The 24,433-nt window shown below is 37.8% G+C and overlaps 1 protein-coding gene across 7 annotated transcripts in view; it reads left to right on the forward strand.

Annotated features, from left to right (window-relative positions):
* The window catches only part of ARHGEF12 (Rho guanine nucleotide exchange factor 12), a 164,679-nt gene that overhangs the window by 132,934 nt on the left and 7,312 nt on the right, over window positions 1-24,433 (forward strand). For all 7 annotated transcript variants that reach the window (XM_060399319.1, XM_060399321.1, XM_012095611.5 and 4 more), the window contains 16 exons: window positions 4,530-4,662; window positions 4,966-5,001; window positions 5,329-5,483; window positions 6,729-6,875; window positions 8,173-8,258; window positions 11,065-11,190; window positions 12,795-12,909; window positions 14,229-14,329; window positions 16,173-16,250; window positions 17,363-17,438; window positions 17,943-18,110; window positions 19,615-19,702; window positions 20,334-20,420; window positions 20,545-20,624; window positions 20,921-21,154; window positions 23,348-23,818. In XM_060399319.1, the coding sequence (XP_060255302.1) occupies window positions 4,530-4,662; window positions 4,966-5,001; window positions 5,329-5,483; window positions 6,729-6,875; window positions 8,173-8,258; window positions 11,065-11,190; window positions 12,795-12,909; window positions 14,229-14,329; window positions 16,173-16,250; window positions 17,363-17,438; window positions 17,943-18,110; window positions 19,615-19,702; window positions 20,334-20,420; window positions 20,545-20,624; window positions 20,921-21,154; window positions 23,348-23,818 (2,181 nt within the window). The remainder of the gene's footprint in view (window positions 1-4,529; window positions 4,663-4,965; window positions 5,002-5,328; window positions 5,484-6,728; window positions 6,876-8,172; window positions 8,259-11,064; window positions 11,191-12,794; window positions 12,910-14,228; window positions 14,330-16,172; window positions 16,251-17,362; window positions 17,439-17,942; window positions 18,111-19,614; window positions 19,703-20,333; window positions 20,421-20,544; window positions 20,625-20,920; window positions 21,155-23,347; window positions 23,819-24,433) is intronic.

Genomic DNA, 24,433 nt, shown 5'->3' on the forward strand with positions numbered 1-24,433 from the left:
CTCAGTCGTGTCCAACTCTTTGCGACCCCGTGAATCGCAGCACGCCAGGCCTCCCTGTCCATCACCATCTCCTGGAGTTCACTCAGACTCACGTCCATCGAGTCCGTGATGCCATCCAGCCATCTCATCCTCTGTCGTCCCCTTCTGCCCCCAATCTCTCCCAGCATCAGAGTCTTTTCCAATGAGTCAGCTCTTCGCATGAGGTGGCCAGAGTACTGGAGTTTGAGCTTCAGCATCATTCCTTCCAAAGAAATCCCAGGGTTGATCTCCTTCAGAATGGACTGGTTGGATCTCCTTGCAGTCCAAGGGACCCTCAAGAGTCTTCTCCAACACCACAGTTCAAACACATCAATTCTTTGGCGCTCAGCCTTCTTCACAGTCCAACTCTCACATCCATACGTGACCACAGGAAAAACCATAGCCTTGACTAGATAGACCTTAGTCCTTTGTTACAGAAGTTGAAATCAGACTGATTATATTCTTTACAGCCGGAGATGGAGAAGGTTATACAGTCTGCAAAAACAAGACCTGAAGCGGGCTGTGGCTCAGATCATGAGCTTCTCATTGCAAAATTCAGGCTTAAATTAAAGAAAGTAGGGAAAACCACTAGGTCCTTCATGTATGACCTAAATCAAATCCCTTATGGTTTTACAGTGGAGGTGATGGACAGTTCAAGGGATGAGATCTGGTAGACAGAGTGCCTGAAGAAATATGGACAGAGGTTTGTAACATTGTACAGGAGGTGATGACCAAAACCATCCCAAAGAAAAAGAAATACAAGAAGGCGAAGTGATTGTCTGAGGAGACCTTACAAATAGCTGAGCAAAGAAGAGAAGCGAAAGGCAAAGTAGAAAGGAAAAGATATACCCAACTGAATGCAGAGTTCCAGAGAATAGCAAGGAGAGATAAGAAAGCCTTCTTAAATGAACAGTGCAGACAAACAGAGGGAAAACAATAGAATGAGAAAGTCTAGAGAGCTCTTCAAGAAAATTGATGATACCAGGGGAACATTTCATGTAAAGATGGGCACAATAAAGGACAGAAACAGCAGGGACCTAACAGAAGCAAAAGCTATTAAGAAGAAATGGCAAGAATACACAGAACTATATTAAAAAGTTATTAATGACCCAGATAACTGTGATGGTGTGATCACTCACCCAGAGCCAGACATCCTGGAATGTGAAGCCAAGTGGGCCTTAGGAAGCGTTACTGTGAACAAAGCTAGTGGAGGTGATGGAATTCCAGTTGAAATCTTTCAAATCCTAAAAGATGATGCTGTGAAAGTGCTGCCCTCAATATGCCAACAAATTTGGAAAACTCAGCAGTGGCCACAGGTCTGGAAAAGGTCAGTCTTCATTCCAATCCCAAAGAAGGGCAATGCCAAAGAAAAGTTCAAACTACCATACATTTGTGCTCATTTCATATGATAGTAAGGTAATGCTCAAAATCCTTCAAGCTAGGCTTCAACAGTATTTGAATCAAGAACTTCCAGATACACAAGCTGAATTTAGAAAAGACAGAGGAACCAGAGATCAAATTGCCAACATCCATTGGATCATAGAAAAAGCAAGGGAATTCCAGAAAAACATCTGCTTTATTGACTATGCTAAAGCCTTTGACTGTGTAGATCACAACAAACTGTGGAGAATTCTTACAGAGATGGGAATATCAGACCACTTTACCTGAAAAAGCTGTATGCAGGTCAAGAAGCAACAGTTAGGACCAGACATGAAACAACAGACTGGCTCAAATTTGGGAAGGGAGTACATCAAGGCTGTGTATTGTCACGCTGCTTATTTAACTTATATGCAGAGTACCTTATGCAAAATGCTGGACTGGATGACTCAAGCTAGAATCAAGATTGCTGGGAGAAATATCAGCATCGTCATATATGTAGACGGTAACTACCCTGATGGCAGAAAGTGAAGAGGAACTGAAGAGCATCTTCATGAGGAGGAAAGGAGCGTGAAAAAGCTGGCTTCAAACTCAGCATTCAAAATACTAAGATCATGGGATCTGGTCCCATCACTTCATGGCAAATAGATGGGGGAAAAGTGAAAACAGTGGCAGGTTTTATATTCTTTGGCTCCAGAATCACTGTGGATAGTGACTGCAGCCATGAAATGAAAAGATGTTTGCTCCTTGAAAGCAAAATTGTGCCAAACCTAGGCAGTGTATTAAAAAGCGGAGACGTCACTTTGCCGACAAAGATCCATAGAGTTAAAGGTATGGTTTTTCCAGTCGTCATCTACGGATGTGAGAATTGGACCATAAAGAAGACTGAGTGCTGAAGAAAGACCGATGCTTTCAAATTGTGGTGCTGGAGAAGACTTGAGAGTCCCTCAGACAGCAAGGACATCAAACCAGTCAATCCTAAAGGAAATCAACCCTGAATATTTACTGGAAGAACTGATGCTGAAGCTGAAGTTCCAATACTTGGCCACCTGATGCGAAGAGCTGACTCATTGGAAAAGACACCGATGATGGGAAAGATTGAGGGCAGGGGGAGAAAGGAGAGACAGAGGATGAGATGGTTGGATGGCATCACCGACTCAGTGGACAAGAGTTTGAGCGAATGCGAGAAGACAGTGAAGGATGGAGAAGCCTGGCATGCTGCAGTCCATGGGGTCACAAAGAGTTGGACATGACTTGGCACAAGCTAAGTGAATTGTGTAGGGCCATAGTACACAGTTTTCAAGTCCTCCATAGTATTAGTGCCCTGAAGCTCACCTTAGGGGACCTAAAGCCTGGCAGTAAGCATGCCAGGGGCTTATGCCACTCAGACGAGCGTCTAGCTGAAAAGGACCCTTCTTCTACATAGCAGAACAGGAAAGTCAAGTCAGCTGCTAAGTCTTGCATTCTTACAAATGTTCAGCATTACTCACTTTTGGCAGAAGTTATTAGAGTCAAGACCTAAGATAATACATACCACCAAATCTATTCGGGCATAAAGAAGAAAATACAAAAGAAACAGAAAAACTGCCACTAGCAGCAAACAATTTAGGGAATAAGTAAGAACTTATAAAAATACCTCCAAATTAGATAGTATTCTTGAAGAAATTAAAGAGGTTATTATATCTAAAGCAAGAATTGCATGTTATGAAAAAGGAGCAGAGACCAAGACATCTTAATATAACTGTTGCATATAGTAACTGTTTTATTAGTTATCAATTGCTTGGTGACAAATTATCCCAAAACTGAATGGCGTAACACACAAAAAATATTTACTACTTCACATTTTTGGTGCGTGAGGAGCTCAGGAGCAGCTTAGCTAGGCAGTTTTGGGTTGGACTCTCTCATAAAGTTGTAGTCAGGATGTCAGCCAGCCATCTAAAAGCTTAACAGGGCCGAGAGACCTGCTTCTGTGCTTCCACAGGTGGCTGGTGACAGGAAGACTTCATGATTGAAACATGAAGCAAACAGTGGTATAATCTGAAAGTGACTGGTGGAGTGTATGACTTTAATGTGATAAACAGTCAATTTCAAGTGACCTAGGAGTTGTATCATTGGACCAGTAGAAAAGAAAACATGATCGTAACCTAAGATGCCTCTTAATCTGGCAAGAATAATATGTATAGGGTATGTTGTATTACAATATGTGTAAGGTCACAGTAATGTAAGTACACTATTTTTTCAGACTCTTAGAATCAAAATGTTAGGCGAAGCATAGAATATTTTTAGTTGTGGCTGCAGATCAGAATGGAAATGTAAAAAATCCTCTTAAGGATACAAGTAAAAATGTAACTGAAAGACATGAAAGGTAAAAGGAAAGAAATACAATTAAAGAGAAGGAAACGGACACAAATACCTAATGTGACATAGAGGAAAGTTAAGACACTTGATGCCTTGTTGGAACAAATATATATATTATATATATGTAATTCCATCATTTAAACCTAGGGAATAACAGATAACTAGGCCTGGAGAATCCCAAGGACTGGGGAGCCTGGTGGGCTGCCGTCTGTGGGGTTGCACAAAGTCGGGCACAACTGAAGTGACTTAGCAGCAGCAGGAATAATAATAAGAGTGGGAAGAAAAAAAGAAAGGGAAGTGAAAATGGGACGAATAAGTGAGCAAACTTCAGAGATGAGAAATATGAAGTTATTTGGAGGTAGACCATCATAACTAAAATTTGAATGAAGAAGATTGGTACTTGGAGTAAAAGAGGATATAGAGAGTGTTTCTCCATATCATGTGTTCTTCCTAGTGGTTGCCATGTCTTATGTTGATTTTTTTAAAGCTGCATAAAAATGATGGACAGGGAAGCCTGGCATGCTGCAGTCTTTGGGGTCACAAAGAGTCAGACATGACTGAGCGACTGAATTGAACTGAACTGAAAAATGATATTCCAGTTTATTTTTTAGTGCATGTTAAAATTTTATGTTAGAATTTTATTTGTAGCTAACCTGCAGTTGTTTAAGTAAGAATATGACCATGGGTGAGGCTGAAGCTTTCTGGGGGACTGATTTTTTTGTTTTAATCATTGTTCTTATTAACAGCATCTGAATGTCTGACTTTTATCTTTTCAGGATCAAAACAAGCTGGAGAAATGCCAGCATCTGGAGACTCCTTGGATGGCACTCCTCGTACTCCCAACACCATCTTTGATTTCCCACCTCCTCCATTAGACCAGGTGCAGGAGGAGGAATGGGAAGTGGAAAGGTAATTCATGGTGTCTTAGGGGTGTTTAGGACATTGCTTAAAAGTTTCTCACTGTATCGTATGCCTATACTTAGTAGTGTTTTTTTCTACATGTTTTTTTGGGGAAAGAAATAGAATTTATTGGTAGTAAATATTAGATAGGTACTAAAATATTTTTTAATTTATTTGATATTAAGTCATTGCAATATCCAGAAGAATTATTTATCAGTCACTGTGGTTTAACACAATTTTGAATATCTTTGTCATCAATTTTTTCATCACAATTTTATTTGTATGTTGACTGTCTATTCTCCATTGTTTTAGAGTGACTGAACATGGGACACCAAAGCCTTTTCGAAAGTAAGTAAGCCTAAAGTAGCTTTCAGTGGGGTATATTTTAAGAAATATATCTTTTTTCCCTAAAGTCCTAGTTTTAAAGGAAAAAAAGCCCCATGCACAAATCTGTTAGATACTATAAAAGAAATTTCTTAATAAACACAACTATTTAAAAATTTATGGAGGTTTTTATAACACATGCAAGCTATTTTGTAAGGGAGGATGATGTTTCAGGCTCTGCTAAGTAATACTTCAGAAATCTGACTGATTGACTGTAACATAAAGACTTGTGCTATCTCCCATTGTCCATGTGGTATCCTGAAATAGAAATCATTATTTGTTCTTCATTAGGTTTGATAGCATAGCTTTTGGAGAAAGTCAGAGTGAGGATGAACAGTTTGAAAATGACTTAGAGACAGACCCACCCAACTGGCAACAGCTCGTCAGTCGAGAAGTGTTATTGGGACTAAAGCCTTGTGAGATCAAAAGACAGGAAGTAATTAATGGTGAGTTTAATTCATTTTTGTTATTCACATATATTGAGTTTTATTAGAGTTAAACTAACCCCAAACCTTGGAGTTTGCTTCAGAGTTTATGCTCACTGTTTGTTTTGAACAGAGAGGAAATTAATAGATGGTCCCTGTACTTTCCAACTTAAAAATGCAAGTGATTGTATGATTCTTATTGATAATTTAAAAGGAAAATGTGTTTAGCATTCAAGTTATTTAAAATTCATATCATCATAGATCCTAAACATGAAGAATCATTGAGACAACACTTGTGCCCTGACTTTACTTTCAGGCTCTGTTATTTTTTTGTGCATAGATTGTAAATGAGAAAGCCAAGGCTCAGACTAATTGTAGTCAAGATCATGCAGCTGGTAAGTGATGGGAAGAAAACTAAAATCTAGGTCTTCCTCTATCCTTGTGTAATGTGCTTTATTTTACCCTGGCGTATATGACACAGAAGCTGTGCCTATTACTCTCTTTTAAGTTGTGATTTGAATAAATATACTTCCTGTCTCTAGCAACACTGAGACATGGTGAAATTAAAAAGTTTGGCCTCAGAAATGAGAGTCTATAGGCAGGACTTCCCTGGTAGTCCAGTGGTTAAGAATCCACCTGCTAATGCAAGGGACATGAGTTCAGTCCCTGGTCCCAGAAGATCCCACACGCTGTGGGGCAACTAAGCCTGTGTGCCACAACTACTGAAGCCTGCGCTCTAGAGTCTGGGCTCTACAACAGAAGAAGCCACCACAGTGAGAAGCCGATGCACCACAACCAGAGAGTAGCCGCTGCTTGCTGCAGCTAGAGAAGGCCCACGGGCAGCAGCAGACACCCAGTGCAGCCTGCTTAATTACTTAAAGAGAGTTAATAGGCAAGTTAGATAACATAGAATGCTGTTACTTCTGAAGAGGGTTCAGTTCAAAGACTATGTGATATTTGGACTTACAGTTTTCTAATGCTGTTGTTCTGATTGGTTGGTGCTGGCAACCAATGGATTTCAGAGTACATTGTTATCTTGTAAGTAGAAAACAGTTTTAAATGATACTTTTCATTTAACAGTATTCAACTCTTAGAGCTAGTATATAGTAGAGTTTCATGGAATTAAGTGACTTCAGAGATACCATATCCTATCAAAACTATAAATAATGATTATATTACTCATTTGGTTCTTAATTTCAGCCAAAGTCTATGTCTGATCTCATTCTAAGTAAGGTAACATTTTATGTTTCCCATTTTTCTACTTAGAATTGTTCTGCACTGAAAGAGCTCATGTTCGAACATTGAAGGTTCTAGATCAAGTGTTTTATCAGCGAGTGTCCAGAGAAGGAATTTTGTCACCTTCAGAACTACGGAAAATTTTTTCAAACTTAGAAGATATTCTTCAACTTCACAGTAAGATAAATTGACTCTGATCTTTGTTCCGAACATTTCCAATAGATAAAAGATTGTTGGTATAAAAAGGCACCATAACAGTAAAATCTTATAAATAAATGTATCCATGTTGGCATTCCTGAAAATTCCATAATTATATATGAGCATAAGATGAAGAAATAATTGGATCTTTGAATTTCTCCCCAATTCCTTACTTCCACCACATCAACTTTTTTTTTTTCAGAGTATTAACACAGAACTTAGGGCCTAATGTCTTAGGCCTGTCAATGCCTAAGACAAAAAACATAAATAGTTAAAATTACCCTTGGAAATCCCTGATTACTTACATTATATATGTTTTTTAAAATATATACTCTGTATAATATATGTATAAATATATTTTGTGGGAGTGATACATAACATAGAATCCAAAACATTCAGGAATTAAATTATTTTATGGTTTTGTTGCTTGGAATGCTTGAATGAATACATTAAAAATCTGTCCCTGGTTGTAGTCGTCTTGGGCTTTGGAGACAGTAGTATCAGTGCCTCTCTTTTTAAGTCACTGTTTCTCCAGGACCCTTACTTTTAGTCTTGCTTTCATTAAGGATGCCATCACCACCTAGCAGCACCCACCCACCGAATAGTTGCCTTTTGCTCCAGTGTGGGTGATGCTGAGTCTCACCAGTGTGCGTGACACATTCGAGCATGATGATGTCCATTGCCTGGGAATACTCGTTTTGAGAGGAAGAGTGGGCAGAGTCACTTGTACAGTTGAAGTTTGTTTTCTTACAAGCATGGCTGGTTACAGATGGAATCTTGAGGTTAAATGCGTATTTGATGCCCCTGTACCGTATATAATGTGCTAGTTTCCACATTATTTTATGCTTTGGCAACTGGTTTTCATATAGAACTAAAAATATGTAGATGTGTAGATGTATAGGAATTATGTCCAGATTTATATTTAAGGCCATTAGAAGCTATGTGGCTTAAATCGTGTCCGACTCTTGAAACCCCATGGACTGTAGCCTGCCAGGTTCCTCTGTCCATGGGATTTTCTAGGCAAGAATACTGAAGTGGGTTGCCATTTTCTTCTCCAGGGGATCTTCTGGACCCAGAAATTGAACCCGGATCTCCTGCATTGCAGGCAGATTCCTGCATTGCAGGCAGATTCTTTACTGACTAAACTATGACGGAAGAAGCTATACTACTCTGAAAATCCTTTTTTTTTTAAATTTAGATTCATGATACTACCAGTATCTCAGCCTGAAATGAATGTATGCTTAATTTTTTTTCATTGTTTTTTTCCCCACCTTAGTTGGATTGAATGAGCAAATGAAGGCTATTCGGAAGAGGAATGAGACCTCTGTTATTGATCAGATTGGGGAAGATTTGCTGATCTGGGTAAGGACATTGGTGATTTCATTTAAAGATTTTCATAGGCATTTGATCAGATTTAAGGTTAAACTGCTAACCTTCCCAAGTATGCAAACTCATTCTTTAATGTAAAGATAAAAAGGGTCCAAGTGCGTATTCTTAATTAGTCTTCTAATAAGTGCCCATTCAACTGCATGCTCTGTTCTCATCAAACTAAAGATAGTAGTTCTTTGTGTTTTAAAGAATGTAGAGTAAAATGGACCTTGATAAAAATAATTTAACTGATGTGGGATTTTAACTGTCTTTTGTTGTCAAAATCTCAGAAATGTACTGTAAAACACTGGACAATTACAGATTGAGAGCTACCATCACAAAAGCAGAAGAGTAAAAATTACTTAACCTTATTTACAGTATAAGGAAAGAGAGTTCAGAGACAATAGTAGCTGCTTGGCAGATTGCATTTATCTTTCTGGTGACTCCTTGTCAGCATATACTCTCTGTTCTGGGTGCTGGGGATACAGTGGCAGTCAGAACAGATAAGGCTCCTGCCCTTGTGGAGCTTATAATCAGTAGGGGGAAAAGAATAGTCATTATTTCAAGTGTGATTAGTGTTACAAAAAGGGGAGAATACAGGTTATTTTGGAAGTAGATAGCAGGGACACCTAAACTGAAGCATACAGAAAATCTTCCTGCAGGAAAGTGGGTTTGATCTAGATGCTTAAAGAAAGTCCTATAGTTAAGCCTATGAGTGCTTTACATGAGTGAAACATGTGATGTGGTTCCCAAAATTTTAACACTGGTTGAACAGGAACTGTTTAGATATGCCAACAGATACTAATTTCAGTATGTAGGCTGCTTGAGGAAATGCCAAAAGATTTTGGTAATTTTACAGTGATAACTTTTAAAAAGATTAAGTACTGGAAAGTTGACCAAAACAATCTTCATCTTACTCTCTTCACTGATGGTGAGAGCATGACTCAGAACCTACTAATCTATTAATAGATCTCTTCTTAATGATTAGCCACTTGACATGTAAAACAGGATCAGGGAATCCTAGTCCAGTCTCCTTGCGTTTACTGAACTTTCCAGAGCATTTTCTCCTTAGACCCGTGCTGGCATTATTGTTGTTAAGGAGACTTAACTTCCTTGAAAATTCAGCTTACTCTGTGGCTACTCTGTGATCGTGTGACTCCTTTTGCTTCTTGATCTCTGAGTTCTGTGGGCTTGGCAGCACACTACCAAACTTGAAATAGAAAATTTGTAGTATGACATAGCGTAGCATCAGTTTTCTTCTCCATTTGGATTAAAAAGTTGTGAGTCATGTGGACTTAAGATAGCAATCTTGATTCTGAAGCAGTTTAATTTACGTCTCATATAAATAATGTTTAACACCAAGTGTCAAGTGAGATTCATCATTAATAAAGTACAAAAGTACAGTTGGTCCTCTTATAATAGCCCTTTGGACTATATAAATATTACATGTGAAATAAAGATACCTCTTAAAAGCGGGACAGAAAATTTATTTTAGAGCATGTAAAAAGCATTGTATTCTTGACCAATGTGTTTTGCCTATAAGAGATTGAGGAAAAGCAAAATGGACTAACCAGTTTGGTTAGTTGCTGCTAGGTACAAATGGTTAATTTAGGGCAAAGCATTGGCCAGAAATATTAAAAGCAGAAGTCGTAAATAGGTGTCTAGATTTATTTTATCTTTTAAAAGTAGTTTTGGAGAGTATTTTTCTAGTATTGGCCCCATGAGATCACCTTATATGTACTTTTGCTACTAGTAAAACCACTGTAAAACTGCTTGAGGCTGGGGCGTTATTTTCTTTTGTAAACCCAGCTGCTGTTAGTAATTGCCTGGTACCTAGATTGACTAAAATACCAAAAATTCTGCCAGTCTCATCTCTAAATATGTTGAATGCCATATTTAAAATAAAAATACAGCATTGGAGCAACCTATTAAAACATCACTTTGTATGCTTCATAGTTGAAGAGGAAAGTACTGAGCGTTTACCTACAAATGCCCTGTGCTGTGCTGTGCTTAGTCACTCAGTCATGTCCGACTCTGCGACCCCATGGACTGGAGCCCGCTAGGCTCCTCTGTCCGTGGGGATTCTCCAGGCCAGAACACTGGAGTGGGTTGCTATCCTCTTCTCCAGGGGGAATCTTCCTAATTTAGGGGGTCGAACCTGTATCTCTTAACATCTCCTGCATTGGCAGGTGGGTTCTTTACCAATAGCACCACCCGGAAAGCCAGTAAAAAGTATAATTTTTAGTAAAAGAGGTTCATAGGCTCATGAATCTTCCCTAAGAGAAATTTAAGGGATGGAGCTCCACCTTCTGCGTAGGTGAAGCAGAGGTGATTAATTTTATTGTGACCCAGAGGAGTTATGACCTGCCCTGGATTTCATAAGTAAGAAAGTAAGCTTGAATCCCAAGGATTTTCTTCCTACAGCAGTAAGACAGTAATTTTTGTGAAGGTGTCAGATTCTAAGAAAATCAAATTTTAATCTCAGTCTTTAAGCATTTTGTGTCTCATATTCCCTAGGTGTCAACCTTTCTGTCAGATTTAGAAGTGGGATAGACTGAAAAGGTAGTAAGTTGTGGGAAGCTATGAACAAGAAAATACTAGACAATGATCAAAAAAGGTCTGGATACATCAGAGTCAGAAGTGTTTTAGTGGAGAATCCTTGATAATCCACATTAAATATGTAGATTTCTGCTGCTTCTGACTGGGATATTGGAAGGATTGTGGCTGTCTCTCATTTTGCCTAGCCTTGTATAAGCTCAGTATCCCGTTCTCTATTGTATTCTTTGTGTTCTTGGCACAGTTCAGTGGACCCGGGGAGGAAAAGTTGAAACATGCTGCTGCCACCTTTTGCAGTAACCAACCCTTTGCCCTGGAAATGATCAAGTCTCGCCAGAAAAAGGATTCTCGATTCCAGACTTTTGTGCAAGTGAGTTGAGTGAGTCGTATAACAAAAAAAAAAAAAAGGGGGGGGGCAGTTTTTTTTGGGATCAATTATGGAATGAACCAGGGGGATTCTAAGACTAAAATTTTGCATAAGGGTTATATCTATGTTTACATTTTTAAAGCCATACATAATCTCTTAAATTACTGGAGGATATAAAGGTGATACTGTAATGGTGAATTATAAAGAATACATGATGGGATTAAAATATTTGACATAGAAGTTCACATTGCCTTGGAGATATTGGCAGGAAATAGCCATGCACACTATTGAAATAATACTGTCAAAACATGAGAAGGGCCTTATAGCCAGCCCAGAGAAGAGTCAAACAGCAGTCATGCTTGCTGGGCTTTATATTGGTATAGATAACCATCAGTAAACTAGAGCCCACGGGCCATATCCAGCCTCTTCCCTGTTTTTATAAAGTTTTATTGGAACACAGTATATTTTGTATTGCTGTGGACAGATCACCACAAATGTTGCAACTTGATGCAGACGTATCATGTCACAGTTTTGTAGTTTAAGAGTACAAATACTGTTTATCTATGTCCTTTCTTCATGCCTTCATCAGGCTGAAGTCAGTGTATCACTTGCAGCTGCACTTCTCATCTGGGACCCTCTTAAGCTCACTTGTTGTCAGCAGAATTCATTTCCTTGTAAATGTATAATCGAGAACCCTGTCTTTTTGCTGTTGTTGGCTAGCAGCTGCTCTGGGCTCCTAGCAAGTGCCCAAATCTCTTTGCTACATAGCCCCTGTAGGCAGTTTATAAGATGTGTTCTTCCCTTCCAGGCCAGTAGGAACCTGTCTCTCTGACAGAGCTTGCTTTTAAAGACTCCTCTGATTAAGTCAGCCTCGCCTAGAACAATCTCCTTTTTGATTGACTTAGAGTTAACTGATAGTCACCTAATCACAGAAGCAATCATATTGATAGGTTCTGTCCACACTCAAAGGCAGGGCGTGGGTTATACAGATGGTACACCGGAAAATTGGAATCTTGGAGGCCTTCTTAGAACTCTCCTGCACAGAGCTAAGTTCATTCCTTTAGGTATTGTCTCTGGCTGCTTTTGTGTTAAAACAGCGGAATGGAATAGTTGTGACAGAGACTGATGACATTCAAAGCCATGTTGGCATATTATTGAGAAGTTTGCAGACCTCTGTTACAGCTGAGCTGATATATCTATATTTATGATCTTCTGTACCTACTTGGAGTGGCAGATAGCAGATTAACTGATTGATTAGCTTTTGATAGGAAAGCCAATCATTGGAAAACATAACTAGATTTTCTTAGTATGTAAAGATAAAACTTCTTTCACAAGAAAGCAATTCTTAGAGATGATTATGGTGTTCTCAATCCTTGCTTAAACAGATAGCACAGAGCCATGTGCTGAGTGATAAAGGCTACATTATATGATTAAAGGAGAAAACAGAAGTGGAGTGTGCCAGTGACATGTCCTGGCAGGTTTTAAGTCTTGATTTAATAACCAGAACTGTGATGCTGAAGACATTTATATGATGAATATATGGTGCATATTAGGTAATTATAGTCCTAATAAGAATTACAGATTCACTTATTTGCCTTTAATTTTAGGATGCTGAGAGTAATCCACTGTGTCGTCGTCTGCAGCTAAAGGATATCATTCCCACTCAAATGCAGAGGCTTACTAAGTACCCTCTTCTCTTGGACAATATTGCCAAATACACAGGTACAACATTCTCACCGAAATTAAAGAGCTTAAGAACAACAACAACAAAAACACATTTTGATGAATAATCTCTCACAGCATCCTGCTGTCTGGCACTTTGAATTTCCAAGTAGTATGGCAAAATATTCTAGCAAGATTCCAGTTGTCTTCAGGCTATTTGATTTAATGTGCTCCATTAGTAGCTCAAGCACAGGGTTTAAGCAATCTATGGATCATGGTTAAATCTGGCTCACACATATTTTTGTAAGTAAAGTTTTATTGGAACATAAATCAGCAAGTCATGGTCACTTGTTGAAATATTATCTCTTGACTACTTTTGCCATACAACAAGAGGGTTAAATAGTTGTGGCAAAGACCATTTGGCCTATAAAATATACAGAAAAAGTTTACCAATACTTCCTCTAGCATGGATCATATTTCCTTTGGTGAAGGCCTATACCAGGTTGAAGAGATGTTTTGTATCTATGGACATGTACTTTCATTAAGTCCAATCAGTGTATTATCACTCCAACTCTCTTGTTTTAAAATATGAAGTGAATCTGAGTTTCTTAATTGAGCTTTAGGTTCTTATACTTACTTAGTTCTCAATACTTCTGTGCAATTTAAATGCCTATTTGTTATGCCTGGGAATTTGAAAATATTCATACACATTAATTTTTGTACTTTAATATATTTATTCAGTATAATTGAACTATTGTTTAGAGGATTATAATTTCAAGTATTCTGATTTGGTATTCTTTACCAAAACATAACTTCAACACAATCTCAATACATTTTGGTGAATTTCATCTTCTTTTAATGATAACAAGTATTGTAAGTTATTTTCTTTCTTTAATCCCAAATTTAAAGAAACTTATTTTGGAGCTATTTTTAATTATTTTATCACTCAAAAATGTTGCCTAGCTAGTCAGCTGTACATAATCTTGTAGGCTGTGCACTTTGAAATTGCAAGGAGAAAGGAGTCTCCTTTATATAAGCTTACAATGTGAATGAAACCCGATTCTTGGAGTGGGCTTGATACTTGATATAAAGCATCACTCCTCACATTTGATTTCGTTTTAAAAATTAGTGTTTATGCTTAAAGACTGTGATAAGAAGTCTTAACCTGTCCCAAGACTACCTAAATTGAGATTCTGCTGTAGGTTTTTTATGCTGGTATAAAAATATTCAGGGTCTTAGTATGCTTTCATACTGTTGAAATAAAGTGGTATCTCCTTTATATATATATATATATATATATACACATATATATATATATATGCTTATATTCTTTTCTGATTTCCTCCATTTTACATTTTGGATTTTTTCGCCATATATAGAGTGGCCACCAGAAAGGGAGAAGGTGAAGAAAGCTGCGGATCACTGTCGTCAGATCTTAAATTATGTGAACCAGGCTGTTAAGGAGGCAGAGAACAAGCAGGTAAGAAGGACAAAGCAAGAAGACACAGGTTGACAGTGAGAATAAGAATGTTAAATTAGTGTTACCCAGAGCCTGTTCAGTAACCCTTGTAGCTGTTATTATATAATTGAAGGGCAGAACCCGGGTTACCTGTTCATGTAGTAGGTGGGTCCAGAGCAGTTTGTGGTTGGACGTCAGAGTTGTATTTGGCTCTTGAGCATCTCTAGCTGCTTGTTTGCTCATTCATTCAGTCTGTTGGTAAAACTTTGGAAAAATAGGAACTTTGTTGTTTGTAATGTAAAATGTTAAAACCCTAGAGGGAAAATTAGAAATTTATATCTAAATTTATAGAACACATATTCACATGTCCATCTTTTGATCCAGCATTCTCTTCTTAGTGATCTACCCAAGAGAAATGAAGATATATGCCCACAGACTTCTACTGGAATGTTTGTAGCATAAACCGAAAGTAGTGTAGTCATAAGCTAAAGTGATACCAGCAATAATGGGTGAATCTCACAAACATTATTCTGAGTGAAAGAAACTGGACACTAAAGAGTACACATACATATATTCTGTTTAGTGAACTTATAAGACCTAGCTAAACTAATTTACAGTGGGGAAAAATCAGGGAAGTGGTTTGTCACTGAAGATGTGGGGACAGATCTTAGCTAGGAAGAAGTATGAGAGGGCCTTCTGAAGTGATGGCCATATTTCATATCTTGATAGGAGTTTGATTGCATAAGTATATGCATTGGTAAAAGCTCATGGAAAGATACACTTAAAATGTGTACATTTCACTGTATGTAAATTTTACTTTGAAAAAACAACTGTAAACAAATACTGAACTCCCGTTAATGATATTGAGCTCTTGTTAGCTCTGTTAATGATAAAATGTTTAAAGTGTGCTTATATCTGTAACTTATTTTGAAATACATCCAAAATATCAAATGGATTGATGAACAGATAGAGGGGTGAGTAGATGGACAGATATGTGATAAAACAGATAAAGCAGATGTTAATTGTGGACTGTAGATGAGTATATGGGCATTTACTATATACATGCCGACCTTTCTATTCAGAAATATTTAATAATCTTGGGAAAAATGCATGTACCCTTAAATCCAACCATTCTTCCTCTGAAAGTGGATCCTAATATACATGTCCATTAGTAAGATGTAATTCAACTATAGTTTTTTCACAAAGTTGAATACCACACAGCCACTGAAAAAATGAGCCCACTCTCAATTTGCTAATGGAACCATCACCAAGATATATTGATATGATGCACACATAGAAATGTGTATATGACTATATTGTTATTTTTGAATAAGTGATACACATATGAAAATATTATGTTACCATATATTTCTTTTAAAAAGGGTATACTACACATAGCATGCAGAGAGGCAAGCTAACTTATATCCATATGTGTTATTTTTTGCTTAGAATTTTCCTCATAGGCTACCCAAGAAATGGGTGATTACTTCTTAAGAGAAAACTTGGGGTGGGGAAAGTGTGGACAAGCATAGAGGGAGACTTCCTGTTTTTTGTGTGCCTGATATTACTTTCTGAATTTTCTACCATGTACGTGATTTGCTGTTTAGAAAGTAAATACAAGCTAATTAGAGGCCAGAGAGTTTGAAAAAAAGATTGGAAGCGCGGAAGAGGTGGAAGGAAAACCAGGAGAGGGTAGTGTCACCACAGTGGAAAGAAGGGAGTGTTTTCAGAAAGAGTGAGGTATTGCAGAGCGGCGCTGCAGAGCGCTCAGTAAATGCAGGGGGAGCGTCTGCATTCGGTTAAGAAAAGGGAGGTCCTTGATATCCAAAGGAGTAACCTTAGCTCCGTCCTCTCTGATTTTCAGCGCTTGGAAGATTATCAGCGTCGCCTTGATACCTCTAATCTGAAGTTGTCAGAATACCCAAATGTTGAAGAGCTCAGGGTAAGAGATGGTCCAATCATTACTTAAAAAATAAAATTTACTGAAGACCTGGCAGATGATTAACATCTCAGTGGGAACATACATGATCTGAAGGAGTTCTTACATCATAGATTGTCTATACTAAGGATTGTTTTCTTCCTTTTAAATGTCTTGGTCTGTGTGTAAAGACTGCTTTAGTCTTTCATCAGAGGAGTATTTTGTGTGAAACTAACTTTTTGTGACAAGAATTTGTAGGAGACTAAGGAACATTCCTTATTGTTAAATTTAATTTTATTGTACTCTATAGTTTGAGTAAGACTAGGGCTGTTTACTGTTGGAACCTTCCAGATGTTTTAGTTAAGTAATACAATTATTTTTCTATGAAGCTCTTCCAAAGCATTAAAGTTGAAACCGTTACTGGAATGATAGTAAAATATTTATGAATTGCTATTTCTAGTACATGGAGTTTTTGTATTAATTAACTTCTGTGGATTTTAAGTCTTCCTTGTACTGTTTCACTGGTTCTTTTGGCAGATATATTTGGTGACTATTAAAATAGACTTTTATGTCCTACATAACAGCTTATCAAAACATGCTGATATGCTGAGCTTCCTTCCAGAAGACTTCCAGAGACTTAAGATTTTTCTAGAGCTGCTTATACTAGAAGATAATTCTCTCAAGTTATTGATATTTAGAGCAAGCCTGAGTACTTCCTAGACTTCTATGAATGCTGTCCTTAGAGCTTTTTTTGAAACGAGAGCCTAGAACTCAGAGACTTCATATGCATAAGCCATGATCTAGTTAGTTATGCATAGGAAAAAATAAGGAAAGGGGTTGAGACTCTAGGGACTGAATGTTTGCTTCATTTTTATTAGCTGTTGTCATCTGTTTAGAGTGAGATTGGGAAGATTTTACTCTTGGGTGTTTTTCTACAAGATGCATTTTCCTTTTTAGAATATTTTATGTAGCTTACTTTAACTGGATTTTTATTCTATTCTCAATAGCTTATAGATATCAATAATAGTGAATGTAAGTGATGCGTTTTATATTAGGAATTTCTTAAAAGGAGACACTATGGAATATCATCTAAGTGCTTGGAAATAATTTATATATAATTCTCCTTATTTTGGCAGAATTTGGATTTAACAAAAAGGAAGATGATTCATGAAGGCCCATTGGTTTGGAAGGTGAATAGAGATAAAACTATTGGTAGGTGTACTGTCTGCCAATTTGGGGGAGAGCAGAGAAAGAAAAAGAATAGGAAAGTTTCCTTATGCCAAAGAGAAAAGACATCCACTCACATTTTTCAGTTACAGCAGTTAGCAGTGGTACTTTGTGTTATTTATACATTTACAGAAAATCTGCTTATATTATTTTTTTACGTGTGAAATGTGTTACATATTTACTTAGGAATGAAGCAGAAAATTTTGTCATTATCCAGTCCTGTCTCCATCTTTGTATGCTGATCAGGCAAAGCTTCTTTTAAACTTCTCTATCTCAAACTATCTGTGGTGAAGAACCATTGTTTTTTCATTTGTTGTGATACTTTAAAATGAATTATTAAAAATGAAATTAAAAAACACAATAGCAAGTCAGTTTTTAAAATTTACTAGATTTACCAGAAGTCAGTTTTCTATGTCAAATTGTTATAAAATTTATAAAACACGTCTCAGTTTCTATACTAATCACCTTTTCCTGCATTTTTATTTTTAGATCTATATACATTGCTGCTGGAAGATATTCTTGTATTGTTACAAAAGCAGGATGATAGACTGGTGTTAAGGTGTCACAGTAAGATTCTGGCATCTACAGCTGACAGCAAACACACATTTAGCCCTGTCATCAAGTTGAATACGGTGTTGGTTCGACAAGTGGCAACAGGCGAGTATGTCCGCTGAATGACACTAATCTCCAGGTGCATCATGACATTGCATAAGACACTCAGTGTTGTCTAAGTTGCACAGCTGACGTGGAGTTCTGCTCCTTTTATATTCTTATACAGATCAAGTGAAATGCATTTACTGCCTAGAATGTGAATTACGAGTTTATATCCCAAAATTATTTAGGATGCTTCCATTCTCTGAATAATTTTTCTCATTTAAAGTTTTTCTGCATATTACTCTGATCTTTATTTCATCAAGATGGTGAATTGGAGCTAATGCCATTGAAAAGGCTTTCATTATTTTGTTAGTTTCTTTAAAAACTTCAAGAGTTTATTTGGGCAAAAATTTATTTGGATTGGGCAGCATCTAATATAGCAGATAGACTTATTTTTTTAGATTATTTTTATTTATTTTTTTTGAGAAGATAAAATATTTATTTATTTATTTTATATTATGAAAGTATGATAACACCTTTACCAGAGACTTGGAAAATACAAAACAAAGTTACATATGGTTCCACCATATATTATGATTATTTTTTTTAATAGATAAGGGTTTTAGTTAGAGTTTCAGTATCAAACTCTGAAAAATTAATAGATGAACAGACAGAAAAGTAGAATGATACAGTAGACTGGAAAAGCACTATGACCCAATTCAACATAATTAAGATTTATATAATTTGCACACAACAACAGGGTAGAAATTCTATTCAGGTTCCCACAGACTATAAACCAGGAAATATTGGAGCATATCCAAAGACATATAACTGGGTGTAAAATATATGGTCTAAAGATACTGAATCATACAGAGCCTGTTTTCTTATCACTGTAGCATTATGTTAGAAATCAATATCAGAAGATATTTGAAAATAATGCTCATATTCTCAAGTGCACTGTGACATTTACCAAAAGAAATATTGAATTTAGCCATTGACAGGGCTTTCCTCTTCTGATATGGTGGGGAAAAAGCAAAAACAGGAGAAGTGGGTGTGGTTTAGGTTTTTAAAAAATCAGTTTAAGTTAGAAAGTTACACATTAACAGTGCTAATAATGAAGATCCTTTTTTAAAATTCTTAATTCCATGGTGGTAAGATACATTTATGACCTCATTTCATCAACACCTACTGAATATTACCGACTAGCCATTTAGCAAAAGGGCAATGTGGAATAAATGCAAAAATAATGTTTAGTTCAATAATTTAGATAATAGACACCTTTTTGTTTTTAATAAATTACTGTGGAATTAGTGTTAGCTTTTATAATCTTTATCTTATTAAAGTATAATATATATATATATAGTATAAGATAAAATAATTTGCAGAATTTTTAAGTTGTATTTGATGAGTTTTTACTAAGTGAATGAGTGTCTACAGAGTGATCATGTGTAACCTTTACTTAGATTAAGATGCACAATAGTACCAGCACACTAGAAACATCTTTGGCAGCCTCTGTGGGTCATATCAAGAATGAATTTGTCTTGTTTTTTTTTTTTTTTTTTTTCAGATAACAAAGCTTTATTCGTCATCTCCATGTCTGATAATGGAGCCCAAATTTATGAACTGGTGGCACAGACAGTTTCTGAAAAGACTGTGTATGTACTGGACATAGCTACCTTGCTCTGTTGTGTCTTATTATTCTGAATATAACATTCCACAATCTTAACCTTGCTTTTGTAATAGGACTTTGAAAACCAAAAACTGAATGGAAACAGATACTTCCTCTGTATTCTCTGAGAGGCGTTCTTTCAAGAACTTGTTCTTCTAGATAGCTGTCTCTTACTTGGGCTTCCCAGGTGGCGCTGGTGGTAAAGAACCCACCTGCCAGTGCAGGAGTTGTAAGAGATAAAGGTTTGATCCCTGCGTGAGGAAGATCCCCTGGAGAAGGGCATGGCAGCCCACTCCAGTATTCTTGTCTCTTACTTGGAAAAGTATCTTTTCTAAAGAAAAAATTCTATAAGTGTCAAGTGAAGGTTTTTTAATGGGTAGTGTATCCATAATGTTGTCAGGTTTTTCTTTAAAGTATAGCGTTTTTATTATCTCTACTTGACAGTATGTCTCCAAAATAAAGATAACCTCTGGCAGAAATAGGGTTTTTTGTTGGTTGGTTTGGTTTGGTTTCTGGTATAGTTCATTGTTTTTATTTCTGCTGTCTGAGTATATTTAAAATGTGTTTCGTTTTCCTTTCCCTGCTGTGTGTATTTTGTGCTGTTTTCAAATGTGCAGCTGGCAGGACCTAATATGTCGGATGGCCGCATCCGTGAAGGAGCAGTCCACAAAGCCGATCCCGCTGCCCCAGCCGCCACCGTGCGAGTGAGTGTGCCTCTGCTCCTGAGTGGCATCCCAAAAACGATGGATGAGTCTTCACATTTTGTTGCAGTGATCTTTAGGCACCTTGTGAGGCTAAAAGGTTATTTATTTATTTTCTCTTCTGTAGAGGAGACAATGATGAAGAAGAACCTCCAAAATTAAAAGTGGAACATCATGGCATTTCAGTCACTGGTCTGCAGAGTCCAGGTAAGCTGTTTTGCAAAGTTAACCTGGAAGAAAGTAGTCTACATGTTAGTTAATAAAATGTGAAGAGACTCTGAACTGCTTTGGTTTATGCAGGTTCTGGCATCTGCTGTTCACTTTAACAGACTTAGCTCATGCACCTTCTGTGTGCCATCATAATGCCACACTAAGTGCATGCGTTTTACTTTGTGGACAATCTCTGTAGCTTATGCGGTTATTTTTTTCCAAATATTTTTCTGGGTGCTTCACATTAAAAGTTTTGCTAAGATGTATTCTACTTTCTCTGTTCCATTGAACAGACAGAGATTTGGGATTAGAGTCTCCTTTAATGTCATCAAAACCTCAGTCTCATTCGCTGGGTACCTCTGGGAAGTCGGAAGTAGATGACCTCTTTGTGGCTGAGAGACAGTTTGCAAAGGAGCAGCATGCAGACGGGACACTAAAGGAAGTTGGAGTGAATTATCAAATCATAATCCCAGATCCACACTTGCCTGTCTCAGAAGAACGGTGGGCACTGGATGCACTAAGGAATTGTAAGTTCTATTCATACATTAACACAGATAGACTTATTAAGCACCAGAGTTCTATAATGTATTATGCAACCATTTAGGGAGAGTCAAGAAAGTATAAACTATGAATTTTCCCTTCAAGAATCTTGCAGTCTAGTTTGGAAGATGACAGAAAACTTTCCCCTACCTTCTTAAGTAGATAAGCTTTATAGGTATGTCAGAATTGATCTGGTTTGAGTGACCAGGGAAGGGAGGCATTAGAAAACAAGAGGGCTGTGATTACTGCCTTGAAGAATGGGTAAGACTCAAAATAGGTATTTATTAATAGGAGAATAAATAGAAGTCATTCAGATAAGAAGAATGGTAGGACCAAAAGCAAAAAGGCTAAACCTCTGAGGGTGTTCAGAGCGCGGTGGGTAGGGCAGCTGGCCTGTGTGGGAGACCACACAAGCTAAAGGAGCTGTGGGGCAAGGTTAGAAAGCTGGAGGACACTTTGTGGAGCCCAGCTGTTGTGGACCCTGAAGACTAGATTGAAGGGCGGCACACCACAGGGTTCTGAGGACTGTTTCAAGCTCCAGATATTCTTCTGTTTTTCTTGTGGATACTGTAGTGTTCTTCACCACAGCCCATTCTTCTCACACACACGCACACACACGCACACACACGCACACACGTGCATGACTGGATGCCCCTTGCCACTCTCTTAGCTATCCCCCCACCTTTCCAGCCTGGTTGAGAACCACTGGTACAGACAGGAGTGCATCACATGTCTCAGGTGTACCAGAGGAAGGGGAAAAGGCTGCTGCAGAGAAAGAACCATTTGAAGTTTTTAAGCTGGAGTATATGTATTCGTAATGAAAAAGAATACTCTGGCCGAGAGCTGCAGAGGGATTTGAATGGAAAGAGGATTGGTGTGGTCTGGGCTTGAGGCTAAATGGGTTTGGACTAGAATGGTGGAATGGTGTTAGAGAAATGAAAATGAAGTGAGGAACCAACAAATACTTAAAACAGTTGACTTCTTTGGATGTGAGGACAAAGGAAAGGGAATATTTAGAGATAATTTTAGTTTTCTTGTCAGAAATAAAAATTAGAAAGGACTGCCACTGCCCACTGCGACACTTTATTTTCTCCTTCTTTCCTTTGCCATAGATTGTGGGCTCAATTTTAAAACATGTTGAGATGTAAGTAATGAATGGCAAGCCGTTTAAGAGGAAGGATGAGCAGGAGGTTGGAATTTTAAGACGGGAATTTTGGAGGAGGTTGGGGAGAAAGATGGCTCTGAGTGTCAAAGCCATATGAATTCATAGCATCTCTCAGGGAGTGACTGCAGAACAGAGAGACAGAGGGTCAAAGACCCAAACCCGTGTGGAGACTTTATTTAAAGGGAAGACAGAAATCAAGGTAGTTGAAAGTAGGGAATTGGTCCAGTCATTTAAGACTTACTTTATTCTAGACTCATTGAGTTAACAGTGGTAATGATTTCTGATGGTTTCACTAACAGTGTTCCACTGACCCTCTCATTGAGTGGCCTCACATCATACACTGGCCCATTTAAAATTAAATTGGTTCTGTTTTTAGCAACCTAAGGAAGCTGTGTTACTTAGGTCATTTTTAAAAACGAATAAATATTTCCTTATCCTTTGAAATTATGCATGGTACCAAACATTGGAATTAAATTTACAGGCCAGCTTTGTTTTCTTTGTCACCATTTAAGGAGATTCTTTGGGTTATTATAGATGATAAAATAAATGTTCTGTGTCTCTAATAAAATTAGAAAAAATGCCTATGTAAATAGTGTGGGCTTCTGGAAAAAGCAGAACTTTTAGATTCTTTTGTTTAGGTTAATACAGCTTTTCTACATCCCTTTAAGAAGTACCTTGGGGGTGGTATTCCAGTTATATGGAAGAAAAAGAGGAGGCAGGCATGGTATTGGTTATTTAACAGTTTTAAATAGGAGAATAATAGGAAAATCTCCATTGAGAATTCTTCAGTTTTTTTTTTTTTTTTTGTCTAATTTAATCTTAAATTTTCTCTAGATGGTGTTTTATTTCATTTTTCAAACCAAACAAAAAATGATTGTGTGAAATTAATGTTTTCTATTGTATGTTAGTAAAAAGGTACTGGCTTTAAGAGAGAAATTATAATTCCTCTAATTTAATTCTGTCTGTCTGAGGTTATGTGAATGCATGTGTTCTCCCCACTTCCTAAATCTTCTAGTGGGTTTGTTGAAGCAGCTGCTGGTACACCAGCTGGGCTTGACTGAGAAGAGCACTCAGGAAGACTGGCCACATTTTCCAAGATGCAGGACAGCCTCTCTGGGGGTGCAGGCAGACAGTGGAACCCAGAACCCTGAAAATATTAAGGCCTGTCATCCTGTTGAAGCACAGATGCCCTTTAGAACTGGAACTGGTGACATTTCAACTTGTTACAGTCCACGGACTTCAACTGAATCTTCTGCTCCACGGGATTCAGTAGTACTGGCATTCCAAGAGAGCCAGGCAAGTGACATTTTAGTAATGGACCACATGATTATGACCCCAGAGATGCCTCCCTCAGAGCCAGAAGGGGGTCTTGATGAGAGTGGAGAGCACTTTTTTGATGCCCGTGAAGCACATAGTGATGATAATCCATCAGAAGGTGATGGAGCAGTTAAAAAGGAAGAGAAGGATGTTAATTTGCGCATCTCAGGCAAGTTCCTTTCACATTTAAACTTTGATTTCGATCGTCGTTATTTGTCCTATGTGCTGAAATCGATGTTGCTTGGATATCCAAGCGTTATCTCATGTATGTGTCTGTGTGTCTGTGTATAGTGTCTGTTCTTTCATGCAGTAAATACTGTCTCTACTCTATGCTGGACCCCATCCTAGGTCCCGGGAGATGTAACAGTGAATAAAACACAGAAAAATCCACTTTTCTCATGAAGCTTCACCACCACTTGGGGAAAGAGTAATAGTAAATAAGTTACCAAATAAATAGATGTCAGATAGTAAGGATGATACAGAAAAATAAGTCATACTGAGGGGCGCAGACAGTAAGGATAACGGACAGGGTGGTCAGGGAAGAAGGCCTCTCATGAGGTAGCACTTGAGCAGAGACCCAGGGGAAGGGAAGGGAAGGAAGACGCTGTGTGGGTGTCCAGGAGTAGAGTGTTCCAACAGAGGAGGTGAGCACACAGTCTGCAAGGCCAGAGCAGGCATTCTGTGGTTAAAGAGCACAGGCTGTGGGAGGAAATGGTGAGAGATGAGGCCAGGTAGGTATTTGACAGGGAAAGTGGTCATAAGATCATATAGGGACTTGGTAGTT

Source organism: Ovis aries, chromosome 15 (assembly GCF_016772045.2).
Source record: "Ovis aries strain OAR_USU_Benz2616 breed Rambouillet chromosome 15, ARS-UI_Ramb_v3.0, whole genome shotgun sequence".
NCBI lineage: Eukaryota > Metazoa > Chordata > Mammalia > Artiodactyla > Bovidae > Ovis > Ovis aries.